The sequence below is a fragment of the Phoca vitulina genome, unplaced genomic scaffold, assembly GCF_004348235.1.
Source record: "Phoca vitulina isolate PV1807 unplaced genomic scaffold, GSC_HSeal_1.0 scaffold4, whole genome shotgun sequence".
NCBI classification, from domain to species: domain Eukaryota; kingdom Metazoa; phylum Chordata; class Mammalia; order Carnivora; family Phocidae; genus Phoca; species Phoca vitulina.
In genome coordinates this window covers 78,337,419-78,354,743 of record NW_022589707.1, presented here as the reverse complement: position 1 = coordinate 78,354,743, position 17,325 = coordinate 78,337,419, and the positions used below count along the sequence as shown (strand labels likewise).

Here is a 17,325-nt window from a genome sequence, read left to right as displayed (position 1 = left end):
ATGATCCCAGGGTCCTGGGATCGAGTCCCACATCGGGCTCCCTGCTCCATGGGAAGCCTGCTTCTCCCTCTCCCACTCCCCCTGCTTGTGTTCCCTCTCTCACTGTGTCTCTCTTTGTCAAATAAATAAAATCTTTAATAAAAATAAAAAAAATAAAACTATAAAGCTCTTCAAATATCACTTCTGGCCTCAAAGATTTGGTTATTTATAATTTCACTTCATGTAATTGATTATCAGGAGACCGCCAGGGACCATGTCATTTGTATAACTAGAAAAGACCCACAACTTTGTGCCCTTACAAATCTGGACTCTGAAGTCCAGGGAGTGAAAGGCTCTCTCTGCTATCCCTCAAGGATACTTTGTCTCCAACTAAGCTTGAGCCAGTATCTATACAAATTCATGAAAGAATGAGTTTATGCTACAATGGGCTTCTACTGAATTTTTAATAAATGCAAGATAATTTATTCAAATCACTGACACTTAAACAAAATGATTTTTTAGATCTCTCTCTGCTTCTTTCTCTTCAAAGCAGACTAAACTTTCCATTTCATTTGATTATAAATATTTGGGTTTCTAAAGAAAGTAACTTCACTTTTGTTATCTTCCAACAGTTAAAAGTGGGAGAAATAAAGACTAAATTAGTAGAGTAAAATTGAATATATTGGACTTTAAAATAAAGATTGAAAAGAAATATACAGGGACACCTGAGTGGCTCAGTCGGTTAAGCGTCCAACTCTTGGTTTCAGCTCAGGTCATGATCTCAGGGTCGTGAGACCGAGCTCTGCATCAGGCTCCACTCTCAGTGAGGAGTCTGCTTGAGATTCTCTCTCCCTCTCCCTCTGCCCCTCCTGCTTGTGCTCTCTCACTCTCTCTCTCTCAAATAAATAAATCTTAAAAAAAAAAAATATATACGGTCTGAACATATCTCACACAGCTCTGTCTGTGGTGGATGTCTTGAAAATAATTCATTTAGATTCATCTAGAAGAGTTATTCATTCACAACTAATAATGAGAAAAAGAAAAAATCTCATTTTTCACTTGAATAGAAGGTTCTTTTAGTCCATGACAATTCCATCTTTTTCAATTCAATTTTTCACTTTAAAAATACTCTAAAGCCTAAAAGGAGTCATCATATGCATCATTTATAACCTTAACTTGCTTTGTGGATCAGTAGGCTGAGTGGTTTAATTGGGATAAATGGAGCAAGTAAAAGACCAATGAACCAGTGTGAAATTTTCTTGTATGAGTCAAGAGAGGTTCCTTGTTAATTTACAGTGGTCCAACACTATTAAGAGCTGCTTCAAAAGGTTATTTTTTAGTTTCTTGAATGATTAATATAATCTGTTAAAATATAAAAAAAAAAGTAAGCATTTCCTAAACATCTTGGTCCCAAATCTATTATAAACTGAAATGGTCCAACATAATCTCCCTGGCACAGTACACTCTTTAGAACCATAACTACTAAAATAAGAGCAAACTGAGATACAGAAGATCGCAGTTTTAGAGCTAAACAGGCAATTGGCCTTAGGCAAGCCACTTACCTCTGTGTGTCCCAGTTTCCTCCATCTGTGGGCAAGCGAGTTGTGTGAATAACAATGTCCAGATTAGACACAACCAGAAATAAATACTAAGGAGAAATAGGAGTTTTAAAATATTAGACATTTTTGTTCTCTTCTGTATATCTGAATATATATTTTTTGACATGATCCAGGTTAAATCTTTTTTTGAAAACTAGCTAGGCTCTTGCCACTCTTATGACTTTACATTCTATAACTTTTTTAATGCGCAAAATACCATACAATTGTTTATGATCTTATGATACTGTCTTTTATGGTTCCCTGTTTCCTTAGTTCAAATTTGACCCCCCCATCTTGACTGTAAGTACTTTGAGAATAAAGACTATCATGTAATAGACATACCATACATAGTATTGATTAAATTTGTCCGTCTACAGAAAAATCATAATTGCGAATGGAATGTGTTTAAAAGTTTGTTCATTACGAAAATCTGTTGTACCACATCTTTATTTCAGAATTATTGATTTCTAAGTAAATGTTCCTCATTAAAAATAAAATGTTATACTCTATAAAGCTTTGACTTAATATTCCAACTGTTCATGATTCTCATTTTTTTTTAAGGTGGGACATCTTGGGAGCTGTCATTGGTACAGAATGCGGAACAGTAGAATCAGGTTTATCAATGGTCTTCCTCAAAGATGGAGAGAGGAAATTATGCACCCCATATATGGATACTACCGGTTATGGGAACCTGAGATTTTACTTTGTTATGGGTAGGTACATTTTGAACAAATTTTTTTGACCTAAGGCAGAACCTAGGCCATCCCCTATCCCTGGGGAAGTAAGATTGCTTGTTGGCTAACAACATAAAATGATATTCACAAAATATGAGTTCTACTAGATGAACAAAAGCTCCCACCTGCTTCAGACCAGCCCTACTGGAACCATCCTATAAGAGAACTAGTCCTGGCATGCCTTGATAGGCCTGAAGGTAAAATGCCATATACCTTCATCACACCTCTCCCTCAGTGGTCATAGCTGAAAAGACAATGGGAGAGAAGCTGAGAACAAAATAACTCCTTTGTCCAAAGTCCCTGGCTTCCCCCCAAAGCAGTCATCCAGGTAAGTCATTTGTTTTCATGGACATATCATCATTACATCACTGTTTCTTTGTGGGATGCTAAGAAAGAGGTTTATAATACTTTAATAACACTGTCTACTTTTTAATATGTAGCAAACACACAAACAAAGTGTTCATAAGGTGTATTTTTCTCCAGATTATTGTAGAGCAAATAAGTAGGTAAACATTTAGAAAAAAAAAAACCCAAGGAAGAATGGGGGGGTTGAAATCAGGGACCTCTCAAATTTATCGTGTTAGTTACATATTCTTCCACTAGGTGTCATTCCAGAAATGTGAGTAGGTGTCACATGCCTTTTTTTGTTGAGTGACTCAGAAAGCACAGGCAACACCTGGAAGTGAAACAGGAAATAAACATTTACCACCTTTGAACTTACTTGCAAAGATGTCAGCTCATCAGGACAAACAGGGCCCCTGAGTCTGGGCTTCAGCACTGGCTGTTTATTTCCCTCACATTCCTTACTTCCTACAGGTCAGAGTGGCATGGTAAACTTCAGATTATGTCATACTCCAAAACGTTGTCTGCTTGATGCTACCTCATTTTCAATGATGATCTGTTTGATAACAGGGAAGTTGTACATATAAAGTATAATAATGTAATCTTCCTACATTAAGGATCTCCTCACCTCGACTGAAATGGTCTATATACTTAGAGACCCAGAGTTCATTTCCTTTACATAATTAGAATTCAAACTGGCTCTCATTTTATTAAGAAAGATTCCTGGGAAACCTTAACCCTCCCCTCAAAAAGTTGTAATAAACATTCATGCTTCTAATGTTAAGCATTTTCCCTTTTTACCATTTTTCACATAATAATTTGCATTCTTGATTTTTTTCAAGGTGAATCATACTAAATCAACCCCATTCAGTGCCTTCGTAAGACACTGTCATATTTATATAAGCGTCTTTGTAGAAGAAATTTAGTCATCTTTAATTCTTTCTGAAACAAAGATTATTAATGAATCAATTAAAATAATGTTGACTATGAGGAAAAAACTCATTTGAATGAGCCAACAGAACATTATCCCAAATAAAAGCATCTCCATTTAATTTTAAAAATTAATTAATTCCAATTGACTATAGAGCACTGAGCTAGGTTATGTGGGGAATACAATGGGGGGTAATAATGGTACCTAAATCTCAATGATTGAATTCATGCAAATCCCTTAAAACAGTACCTAGTGCCAATAGGTACAACTCAATATATCTTTTTTTATATATATAAAAATTTCTTAGAATTCCTGCCCACAAGTAACATCTAAAAGTCAGTCAGAGAGAGACAAATACCCTATGATTTCACTCATATGTAGAATTTAAAATGCAAACAAGCAAAGGAAAAACAGAGAGACAAACCAAGAAACAGACTCTTTTTTTAATTTTTTATTGTTATGTTAATCACCATACATTACATCATTAGCTTTAGATGTAGTGTTCCATGATTCATTGTTTGTGCATAACACCCAGTGCTCCATGCAGAACGTGCCCTCCTTAATACCCATCACCAGGCTAACCCATCCTCCCACCCCCCTCCCCTCTAGAACTCTCAGTTTGTTTTTCAGAGTCCATCGTCTCTCATGGTTCATCTCCCCCTCCGATTTCCCCCCCTTCAAGGAAACAGACTCTGAACTATAGAGAACAAAGTGATGGTCACCAGAGGGGAAGAGGGTGGGGGAATGGGTGAATGAAGAGTACACTTATCATGATGAGCACTGAGTAATGTACAGAGCTGTTGAATCACTGTATTGTACACCTGAAACTAATATAACACTGTATGTTAACTGTACTGGAATTTAAATAAAAATTTTTAGGAAGAGAGAGAATGTAATGGGCTGTAATGAAATGAAGATGGTATGGAAGTGCCAAGGACCCTCTGGGTCGCTGCAGTGTTGAGATCAGGGCAACACTCCGTGAGGGAGATGACATTTGAACTGTTCCTTGAAGGATGGCCTTAATTTAAATCTAAAGGGATTTATAAACTGAAACTAATATAACACTGTGTTCATTACACTTGAGTAAAAATTTTAAAAACAAAAAAAATTATAACTTACCTCGAAGGAATAGATGCAGGAGGAAGATGATAGTTCTCTCAAAGAAGAGGGAAATAAGGGACATTTTATTTTACACAAAAATCACAACATAAACTGTGTTGTAAAAACCTATCCCTACACTTCTGCCGATATACAAATGGGATAGTTAATTTTGAGTGTCATATTGAAACAGAGAATTATCAATATTAAAAACAACTTTTTAAGGGTTTGAAGGGAGAAAAGAATGCCAAGCTAAGCCAGCATTTTGAGAAAAAGCACAAGTATAAATTCACATGACATGTTTGGGGCGGGTGATTTTCCCACTACAACTGAGTGGAAAGATAGAAGATGGAGCAAGAAAAGAGAAATGGAACCAGAATGGTGATCTTCTTTAATATTGACTAAGGAGTTCAGGTTCTTTCTCTAGGCAGCATAGAGCCACTAGATGATTCCTGTCAGTTCTGTGACGTATTCTCATCTGTGTTTTAGATAACTCTGACATGAATGTGAAGGAAAGACTGAAACACTCAGAAATTAGAGGACAGGAGACCAGTGAGGGTAGGGTTGCCAGAGTTAGAGGAAAAAAACCAAAGCAGCTTTTTAAATTTTTTTTAAATGCGGGGTGCCTGGGTGGCACAGTCAGTTAAGCATCAGACTCTTGGTTTTGGCTCAGATCATGATCTCAGGGTCGTGAGATCGAGCCCCGTGTCAGCCTCCACACTCAGCACAGAGTCCGCTTGAGATTCTCTCTCTCTCTCCCTCTGCCCCTCCCACTCGTGCACTCTCTCTAAAATAAATAGTCTTTAAAATTTTTTTTAATTGAAGTGTAACTGACATACAATATCCTCTTGGTTTCAGGTGTACAGCATAGTGATTAGATAGTTTCAAACATTATAAAATGATCCCTGCGATGAATCTAGTTACCATCTGTCACCACATAGTTATTCCAGTATTATTGACTACATTTCCTATGCTGTACTTTTCATCCCTGTGACTTACTTATTTTATAACTGGAAGTTTGTACCTCTTAATCCCCTTTACCTATTTAAATATGAATTTCAGATAAACAAATAATTTTTTCGTATAAATACTGTTCATGCAATATATTTCATCTGGCAACCCGAAGTTAGGAAGCTATTGCACTAGTCCAAGCAACCAAGGAATATGGAGTGACAGTGATAATCATACGAAGAAGGGGATAGAGAATAAACAACAGAAGAGAAGGAACCAACTGAGGTTCACACCCAAAAGACTCGAGATTGTGAGACCAATATTGGAAAGGACAGAGATTTCTTTCATGGATTTCTTCATGGATTTCTTGGATTTCTTCCTATTTCCCGAAATAGGAAATGCCCCAAAATAAATAAAGAGTAGATATGAAGTAGAAGATTTTGGCATTAGGTATATTGAGGTTGAGGCTTCTGGAAAGCCATACGAAGGTAAAAATTTTTCTCAGGGTGTGAACCAGATCGGAAAATCATCAGCACACAGGTGACAATTGGAGCCACTGGAGTTGCTGTGTTCTCCCAAACAGAAGGCAGAGTAAACAAAGCACAGGGAAAATTCTTAGGGGGAGCCCTCATCTAGGTAAAGGTGGAAGGCATAGAGGTAGACAAAGGATACTGAGAAAGGACATAAAGACATGTGGGAGGAAGGTGTTGTTCTACACTGAAGGAGGAAGGGAAAGGGTAGGGATTAGCCCACAGAGAAGCCAACCAGGATAGGGGCTGAGAGCTCCCCAGGGACTTCTGAGCGAGTATTCCCCATGGTGTGGTACATGGGAAGCCAAAGCACATAGAGATCAAAGAATAAAAGACATGTGTCCCTGAAAAAGGACCACTTCTTCAAGAAGTTCATCAGTAACAGAAGAAAAGAAATGAGGTCTGGATCTTGAGAAGAAAGCAGGATCTAGCAAAGGTGGTTTTTAGGATAGGAGAGGATGTAATAGGACAGGACAGTAGGGAAATATAGGGTAGGGTAAGACTGGACCTATAGAAAGACTTCAAAACTTTGGTAGCTGATGGAGAAAAAGGCAACATGGGAAGAGATCTAAGATATGGTAGACAGCTTATACTGACCCCTTTGGAAAATCACTATCTGATTGTTTATCTGGACAAGATCACACCCCCTTCCTTTCTGGCCCTGCCTGTATGTTCTTCCTGGTTTCATCCCTTGGTTCAGATCGATCTACTGTGACTCTTTCTGGAAAATTTGCTCAACTTTCAAAATTAGGTTCAGGTCTGTTTCCTTCATTCATGTATTCGTTCAACACAAATTCATTGAGGACCAGTATCCAACACTGTTCTTAGAGCCAGAATGCAGTGAAAAGGACAAAAATAACCTGACATACATCATTCATTCCTTTATTATTTCTTCAACATATTCACTGAACATCTCCCATACACCCAGCTTTTTTTTTTCTATTTATTTAAATTTTTTGATGTAGTGTTCCATGATTCATTGTTTGCATATAACACCCAGTGCTCCATTCAATACGTGCCCTCCTTAATACCCATCACTGGGCTAACCCATCCCCCCCACCCCCCTCCCCTCTAGAACCCTCAGTTTGTTTCTCAGAGTCCATAGTCTCTCATGGTTCGTCTCCACCTCCAATTTCCCCCCCTTCATTTTTCCCTTCCTACTATCTTTTTTTTTTTTTTAACATATAATGTATTATTTGTTTCAGAGGTACAGGTCTGTGATTCATCAGTCTTACACAATTCACAGCACTCACCATAGCACATACCCTCCCCAATGTCTATCACCCAGCCACCCTATCCCTCCCACCCCCCACCACTCCAGCAAACCTCAGTTTCTTTCCTGAGATTAAGAATTCCTCATATCAGTGAGATCATATGATACATGTCTTTCTCTGATTGACTTATTTTGCTTAGCATAATACCCTCTAGTTCCATCCATGTCATTGCAAATGGCAAGATTTCGGGGTTTTTTGATGGCTGCATAATATTCCATTGTGTATATGTATATATATATATATATATATATATATATATATATATATACCACATCTTCTTTATCCATTCATCTGTCGATGGACATCTTGGCTCATTCCATAGTTTGGACATTGCTGCTATAAACGTTGGGCTGCACGTACCCCTTCAGATCCCTACATTTGTATCTTTGGGGTAAATACCCAGTAGTGCAATTGCTGGGTCGTATGGTAGCTCTATTTTCAACTTTTTGAGGAACCTCCATACTGTTTTCCATAGTGGTTGCACCAGCTTGCATTCCCACCAACAGTGTAGGAGGGCTCCCCTTTCTTACCTCATCCTCGCCAACATCTGTCGTGTCCTGACTTGTTAATTTTAGCCATTCTGACTGGTGTGAGGTGATATCTCATATACACCCAGCTTTTAGCCCACACTTGTATCTCTCTTCTCTGACTTTTGTCTGCAATTATGGCAGCACAACACAGTTTATTGCTAATTATCATTCTTTTGTGAGTATTAATCTTGTTTTCCTGGCTAAATTACAAATTTTTTGAGGTCAGATTTTCCCTTCAAGCCCAATGTCCTATACATAGTAAACAATAAAATCACTCTCCTAATATAAATAAGTATCTTAAAAGCTACTTAAAGCAGGACTTAAACTATCTTAAAACTGACTGTCCATGTGGTTTTTATTGAGGTCTTCTGTAATTGCTGTACAAAATGCCCCTTGAGTCATACCTTCCCACAATACATCAAAGCGAATGAAACTGAAGAAGAATCCATATCTTTCTGTACCAGCTGCTGTCACTGAAACTTCACAGAGCTGATAAATTGCCCCCAGAGGGATCTTTTAGATAAAGTCTGTCATCATTTTAAAGTTGTGGCTCCTTTTGGACTTTCTTCTTCTGTCATTCTGGGCGGGAGGAGCGTTCACGTGTGTCTCCGTTCCCTCTGAAAGGCAGGTGCAGTTCACGAACTGTTCTTAAGAGAGCAGAGATTTACAGGGAACAAATCAATGAAATTAGAGAGGACTGAGGTTCAGTTCCTATGTCTCTGGGTATGTTGCTTTAAATCCATACTGCCCGTGACCTTTCACCTTTCCTGTGTTCTTTTGGGTAAGTCTTTAATATGTCCTCAACAAAGAAGTTACAGTTTTTAGATAGGGGTTTAGTTTTCATGCAGATCTTTTTCCCCCAAAGACAGTAGTTTAGAATGACTTTACTAGCTATATTTACCATAATGTAGCAGTGTGTAACAAAATGCTAAAAAAACTCTGATATCAGATATCAAAATCATAAGGTTCTCTCTACTGGCTGTTGCCCTTAAACAATAAACATCTGTTAGGATGAGGGTGACATTATCACCACATCTGGCCTCTCTCTTCTCAGTTCAGATTAGTTAACTCAATAAATATTTATAATATGCCAAGTTATGTATGTCTAACAGATGTAACATGCTATAGTTCTATGCTTCATGGATACCAGCATCCAAGTTACTTCTATTATTATGATCTTTCTTATGTTGATTAAGTTCTAGCTTTCTTACTTAAAACAGCACATATCAGTAATTTTCCCCAAGATCAGACCCCAGCTACCCAGACTGAGATTGTATCAAACATTCCTCCCCCCTCCTTCCTTCCTCCCTCCCTCCCTCCCTTCCTTCCTTCCTTTCCTCCTTCCTTCTTTCCTTCCGATGGTGAATCTCAACCATTATTTGTTGATTTTACTAGATTAATTCTCAGAGGGTAACCTTGTTCTAGAGTTTTGAGGTTAACTTACTGTCACCATAGAGTATTAGCAACAAATTGCCTATAGAGAAAAATTAACATTAATGGTAGTTAATTTAAGAACTGGAGGGGATCTTTTGAAAGATAGTAATAAAATTAAGAGTTAATGTTATAAATTTGGGACCATAAGGATAGAATATTTGCCAGGAAATCCATGTACATTCCTACATTCCTGCTATGATGACTGGGGCTGTTGTGAATGATAGTAGTGGGTAGGGAGAGGCTTCTGGGTAGACATGCAATCCTTTAAAATCCAGGTTCTGCAGACAGTTCATAGAAGCCAGCAATAGTAAGAATTATTGGCTGAATGCAGTAGTGAAAAGAATAGAGGGTCAAGGGCTAAAAGACATACCATTGACTCACGGCTTTTCCACCGGTTAGTTGAATGGTCTTCAGTTTCAGGTCCCTGCTCTGTTATTCAGTTTCGTCATCAGGATGATCTTAATTACCTCTCGGTTCTAATGTTCCATTGTTTCATTTGACTGTAAAGTAGAGAGATAGGGAATGAACTACTCTGTGTACTTTCCAACAACCAAATGAGGTACCAAAAATAAAAATGAAAAATGTAAAATGAACTGCAATTAAGATGCAAATACCTAGTATGTGCTAAAATATTAAGGATACTATGTGCAACTGTTTAAGTAATATCACTTCAGAAATAGCTAATGGAGTGAGTCACCACATTTTTTAAAAACCAGCATCAATCAGTTCTGAATTTTGGCCATTAAGACCTCAAATATAAGGAAGTGACAGTTTCTTAAAAAGCAGAGCACATCTTTTTTAATGTGGGTTAAAATTTGGACATGCAGCCGCGGCTCGTTGCAGACTATCATTTGAGCAATCTCATGAAGCACATAGTTACTTTGGCCTTCCCAAATATCAGGTTATTGATCTTTAGCATGAGATAGTTCTATCTGAACTATCTTTATAAATTATTTCCTTGGGTCTGGTTATTTTTGTTTAGGGTCATTCTTAATATAATATTATTATAATTATTCTTAAAGTTATTCTTATATTTTTTTTATTCTGAAAGTTAACACTACACATGTTTATGGATGCAATTTGGTACCAAGAACTTAAAATTTTTGTTTTATACAGGAGGGGTTTGTGACCCTGGAGATTCTCATGAAAATGATATCACCCTGTATGCAAAGATTGAAGGAAGAAAAGAGCACATTACACTGGATACTCTTTCCTATTCCTCCTATAAGGTATTGATGCCAGTCCATGTGCCAAATGGCCCCATCCCAGATCTCCGTAGACAGGCCAAGGTCAAAACCATGAAGACCCTGCTAGATGCAGAGAACACTCTCTTTTAGAAGCCCAGGAAGTTGCCAGATTTCTTTAAAAGTGATATGGACATTTTAATATTCTCTTTTTTTTTCCTGATACAAATGAAAAAGGCGGTTTTTATCAGGAAAAATGAACTACAGCCCATTAGAGACAGTAAGATGGAGCCCAGTACTCTGACAATTATTCTTGTTCCCTATAAAGCCCCAAAAGTGGCTCTAATTATGGAACCTCACAGACTTGTTATCAGGTATAATGACTATTTATCAAGCATTTTAGGATTTCCTAGGCAGAAGACATTGTAGAAGTATAGATTATTGCTACTTTTTTTTTTTTGCTAATTATAGCCACTGAAATTGACCTTTTTCCTTTGCCCTTTGGATTTAGTACATGTACTGGCTCTGGTTATTTGCAGACATCTTCAGAATTATGTGTGATGCTTGTCATTAGGTGTAGAATTATTTTTTTCTAGTAGTAGACTTCTTTGTGCTGAGACTACACTCACACAATCATTATTAGTTATGCTGTTCTCCGCATCGATGGCACCGTCGGAACTGTAGAGAGCTTGAACGCAGCCAGCACCTAGGATTTCGGAAGACGGGAGGTAAACATTGAGGCTAGAATACGGGATGGCCAGAGAAGGTATCCAGCACACCCATCTGCTAGGGTCATTCGAGTGAGACCATTTGGGATTTCATGCTGGACTAGTTTTCCACCTGTGACTAGCTAGGGTTACAGCTGCTCTGGTCAGCTGCATGCCTCAGACGAAGTCAATTATGTAACTCGTTCATGCTGGCTGTTACCCCTTAGCGTCCTATTTTCAGAATACTAGTTTGGCAACCATTATTACCATACAAATTCACTTTTTTAAAAGAGGACCGATGATAAAGTATAACTGTGAAGTTGCCTTTGTCTTGTTCCAAGGTATATAAAATGGATACATACGCCCTGATAACTTTTAAAGAACTTACACTAATTAATCTTCAGGTAGAGAGGGCCTGATCAGTCACACACAGAGAGTTCCAGGTGCCTGCAAAGGAGGAATCCTGAGTGACTCAAACAGATACCCATGAAGACCGCATCAACTACATGAAATAACAGTGGAACACACAGGACTTCGCCCCGTGCTCATAAATGGCAATTATACACATAGTAACTGCAAGATTGAATCTAGGAGAATTCACACAGTCTCACATAGAGGGATGATGAGTGATTTTGGTTTCCTTTGTTTTGAAGGTTCCATCTTTAGTTTCTGTTGTCATCAATCCTGAGCTTCAGACGCCTGCTACCAGATTTTGTCTCAGGCAAAAGAACCATCAAGGTCAAAACAGGAACGTCTGGGCTGTCGATTTTTTCCACGTCTTACCTGTTCTCCCTTCTACGATGTCTCACATGATACAGTTTTCCATTAATCTGGGCTGTGGAACACATCAACCTGGTAACAGGTAGGAAGTCCTATTTTGTGAGTGTGTGAACTCACACACTAATTAGAAATGAAAACGTGGGGCACCTGGCTGGCTCAGTTCGTGGAGCACGCGACTCTTATGAGTTCAAGCCCCATGTTGAGCGTAGAGATTACTTAAAAAATAACATCTTAAAAAAAAAAATGAACACGTGGACTTGGCTATTAAATCAGAGCAACTTCTCAGTAGGTTTCCTGCTGAATTTCTAATGAAACATCCTTTAAAAAAATACACACTTTCCCCCCAAAGAGGAGCTCTTCAATTAATATGCAGATTATGATTGGATAATTTTAAGTAGAAATGAGTTCATTCTATGAGCTTGGTTTTAGGTATCAGAAGTGTTTGCGCACACTGTGGCAGCCATCCATGCAGACAGATTGCCGAGAGAGAAGAAAAACAAATAACTGAGAAAAAAAGCTTGACCTCATGTTGGTTAGTGACCCCCTAATAATAGGCACGGAAATCAATTAGCACTTCAAGAGCTATGACTTCTCGGTTTCACTTCGCACAAGTGTTGCTGGTCCTTTCTAAGAATTTTGTGAGTCTCACATTCACGGGATGAGGTGGCAGTGTGAGACATGGTAATTGCCTTGCCATCTATCAGATTGAAGCACGCCAACACCCGTTCCCATTTGTTGGCTTTAAAAGATAGTCTGTTTCTCTCGCGGTAATTTAACCGTTTGCCCTTTGAAGGCTGGTCAGACTGCAGTGAAGGGGGAAATGATCATTTTGGAAACAGCATCTTAAAATTTGTTACCCTAGTTCTGCAAATGTTTAAGATACTTAGCGAGGGCTGAGTCTCTTCATTTTCTAATCTTTGCACTTTTTTGTTGTGCTTGTCCTGGTGTTACCAGCGTCAGCTTGGAATTTTCTACCAACCATGGGCGCTCCTGGTCCCTCCTCCACACTGAGTGTTTGCCTGAGATCTGTGCTGGACCCCACCTCCCCCACAGCACAATCTACTCCTCCGAAAACTACAGCGGGTGAGTACATTCTCTCTGAGAGATCGGGAGATTTGAATCCATGTTGTGACTCAAAATCCAGGAGTAAGCCTGAGACTCTACTTTTTCATAATAGGTAAGGAAGCTTTCAGGAGATGTAGGAAGGATCCCATTTTTTTTAAAAAAAGACAAAAAGACAATAACTTCAGTAAATCTGATACAAGATCAGGATTTGTAGGGTCACTCATTCTCTATGTACTTGGCTTTTATATTGTAGATACATAAATTTAAATTTTGTATAGTTGATTGCATGATTATTGCCAAAAGGCTTCTTGCCAAAATACTTACTTAGGGAACAATACAGCATAGAGAGGTGGAAGAAAGTGAAGCTGTGGGTTCAGATCCTAGTTCTGCCATCTACTTGAGTAATGATATTTACTCTCTAACTTTCCCCTTCTTTCCATGTAAATTAAGGACAATGGTATACCCCTTTGAGGGCTGTTTAGAGAATTAAAGATGACTGTGCCAAATACCTTCCACCTTACAGAATAAGCACTGGATAAACTGGTAAAAATATCTCCAAGCATGGCAAAATTAAGTTAAGAATTATTTTCTTTCTTAGCCTCTCTTGAAATGTGCATAGGACTAGGGGAGAGCAAAAAATAGAAAGTAATCAATGCCAATCAGCCCCCATGTCGGCACAGATGCATATCATAGAATAATATCATAGGTCTGAGTATTGATGTAAAAATTCCTAAAAAGAATGTCTAAAAACAAAGTAAATATCACTTGCTGTTAAGAACAAACACAGTACTCTAGTGTGATACGGCTGTTTTTAGAAGTTCTTTGTCGGAAAACTATAAACAAACTCCACAGGTGAATTTAAAGAGTTTATTGCCAAACTTTAGTGCTGTCCCAAGCATTTAGAAACTAGAACGTCAAAGGCAAGTAAAAGAGGTTCAAAAGATGAGAATGTGGTGAAGCTGTTTTGTGCTAAATTTCTTGCAGGTGGAACCGAATAACGATTCCCCTTCCTAACGCAGCACTAACCAGGGACACCAGAATTCGCTGGAGACAAACGGGACCAATCCTTGGAAACATGTGGGCAATTGATAATGGTTCGTTTATGCCTGTCATAATCACATGCCATTGATGCAGAGTCTTCCTGTGCTTTTGTTCGTTGGTACAGACTTAATCACATTTCTAAGTCATGGTCTTGCGATTCATTAAACGCCCTTTCTTCCCTCTCTCCTTTGCATTCCGTTAGAAGCCCAGGGATGCACAATCAGAAAAAAAAAGGCAGCAGTGTCAGCAATATTAGATGCCAGAATGTTTCAACATACATAATGTAAAAATGCGTAAAGCCCTGAAACTCAAATTCACAGCTGATGACAGGGGATATCCTAACATTTTCTTTGAATGTTTTATACAAAATTAACATAAATACTTACCATACTGCATGTATTAAAATAAGACCCATTCTTCTCTTAGTAACTACTGCAACATCTGGAACGCTTATCTTTTAGATGCAGACACCACACATAAGGGAACATCATCTCTAGAATGAAACTTCTGAAGCAAAACTTCTACTTCCTTCTCAGAAAACAGTATAAGAGGAAAATTTAGATATACATAAAATATCCTATGTTATCTTTAATTTTTAAGTGAATTGTTGATCGTTTTTGCATGACTTTAAAGCCAGTATCACTTGTAACAAGTGTACAGGAGAGAAGATATTTTAAGTTATTGGGGTGCATGACTGTAAATTTCTTATATTTGTTATTAATAGCCCACTCTAGTTTTTTAATAATTCTCATTACAGGCAGATTCATAGATTTCCTATTTTCAGAGTATATCAATTTGACTGAAGAGTTACACTACGAGGAATTAGAAAGGGAGGGGAGGGGGGACAAATGTCAATACTTAAGCAAATTTAGCATAGCCACCGACTTTGGTCAATTTTATGATGTAGGAAAAGCCTACATCATTGTTTCATGCTGACCTCCCATGTTTTAATAATGTTTTTGCTATTTTTAAAAAAGATTTTATTTATTTATTGGAGAGAGAGAGAGAGCATGAACGAGGAGTAGGGGGAGGAGCAGAGCAGGAGAGAGAGGGACAAGCAGACTCCGAGCTGAGTGTGGAGCCTGACGGGGAGCTCAATCCCACAACCCCAAGATCATGACACCAGCCGAAATCAAGAGTCAGACACCCAACCAACTGAGCCAGCCACCCAGGCACCCCAATCTTTTTGCTATTTTTTAATAATCAAAAAATTGCTACACATTTAATGGAATACATTCTTGAAACTCAGGAATAACTTAAGGCAAGATAATTTACTGATAAGCCAATGTAAATTCTTTAAGCAGTCTGTGTTCAGAGAAGACCAGTAAGAGGCTCAGACTTCAAAGACCACATACGTCAACATAGTACATTTAACATAGTACATAGTACATAAACATAGTACATTTGCAAAACCATCTAAAGATTAATTTGGTAAAATGGACTTCCTCCATTGGTAGAACATTTTGCATAGCATTTGAGTTACAACACCTGTTAATTAGCTCTAGGGAATAAGTATGTGCCTCTGGATAGTAAGATATGAGTGACTTTTCCCCTGCTGTCATACTTTTTAGGGGTCCTATAATGAACTTATATTACTTTGATAATAATAAAAGAACTCAAAAAACCAATAATAAAGCAAATGAGGAAATTAAGAGTGCTATGAAGCACATGTAAGCCTATGAAAAGAATATCTAAATTTCCCAAAGAAGGCTACTACATGATCCCAAGTCAGAAAGTGTCCCACCATCATGTTTTGAGTAGAATGAGAAAAGGTAAGAATATATGGAATGAGCAGTGCAGGTCAAATGCAAAACTTAGGGCAGAATTTTCTCAATTCTGTTGTCATCCTACATGTGAGGTTTTCACAAAAACAAGACCTGCTCTCTGGCTTCTTCATAAGGCAAAAAAGGACACACACTTAGTCCTTCCCAAGAGAAGTGTGTGCCAACTTGCCAAAGAACACTTCTGAAATCTCTCCCACTTCTCTATGGAATTCCAAACCATGTCAAGGAAAACAGAGAGAAAAAAACAGGTCAATATCCTACTTCTTTTAGGTATGTTTTTCCTGCTAGTGTGTACAGGAAGTATTTTTGGAATTATCCTGAAGTTCTTAGCAAAATGGAAAATCCTAGAGCAAAGTATGTTTGTTATCACTTTTTAGTTTTTTTGACTTGATTAAATTAATAATAGTGATAAAAACAAATCTATCCTTTCCACACTCTTAGGAAAAACAGCCTATAACTTACTCATGCTGTGAATCCCAATGACCCCATCATTAGTGGGGAGGGATGACAAGATGCTTAATTGCAATATTTTCATTGACTTGGAAAATCTTGTTTTATTATTGAAATTTTTTTTTTACAATGGAAGCTTTTTGAACTATGACATAGGTACCTTCTAGGGAAGCCCTCCAGAGTGATCCCGCAAAATGCAATGAACCATTTACAGAACTTAGAATAAATCCTACTGCAGCCATAAAATCAAGTGTGTTGGGAAAACAATCCATAAGCTTTACCAGGCTAAAGAAGACTGAATGAAGCCTTTTCCTATTTCTCAGCACTGGTGCTGTCCAGTAGAGGCCAATAAGGCAGATGGAGCAGGAAGGATTCTTGACCCCAGTATCATGGTGATCATAACCATATGGTGCCAGGCAGCCTGCTAAGCATGAACATTTCATTTACTCTTTCCTCCAAGGATTATTATCCCACTTTAAAGAATAGGAGCACTGGATAAATCACTTATCCAGAGTTTTCCAGGTGAAGTGGGAATTTGAATCCAGGGTTATTTGACACCCCAGAACCCGTAACTTTAACCACTCAGCCTGCTATCTGATCTCTTCCTTAACCATCAGCTTCCTTCAGCAAGAGTTTTTCCTGGCTGCTTTGCATCACACTTGAATTAATTGGCTCCAGAGAACAAGTGTTTGTAGGAACATTATCCACAGGGAAATTTATTTTAAAATGAAATCATTTGACATGATTATGAGACAGGAAAAAAATGATAATGGAATGCAAATTTGTTTGTGCCTAAAATTGAATATGTGAGGTCTTAGCAACCATTGCATCTCTAATTCCTCATTGGTTTTGTTCCATTTTTCACACTTTTCGGTGTGTTATTCATTGTACTGGTCGGTTATCAAGAGGCTTA

General features: G+C 38.0%; 1 protein-coding gene across 2 annotated transcripts in view; it reads left to right on the top strand.

Moving 5' to 3' along the window:
- Nucleotides 1-17,325, top strand: part of RELN (reelin) — a 496,941-nt gene that overhangs the window by 320,993 nt on the left and 158,623 nt on the right. For both annotated transcript variants that reach the window (XM_032402324.1, XM_032402325.1), the window contains exons 12-16: nt 2,139-2,290; nt 10,518-10,630; nt 11,946-12,154; nt 13,027-13,155; nt 14,122-14,231. In XM_032402324.1, coding sequence (XP_032258215.1) covers nt 2,139-2,290; nt 10,518-10,630; nt 11,946-12,154; nt 13,027-13,155; nt 14,122-14,231 — 713 coding nt within the window. The remainder of the gene's footprint in view (nt 1-2,138; nt 2,291-10,517; nt 10,631-11,945; nt 12,155-13,026; nt 13,156-14,121; nt 14,232-17,325) is intronic.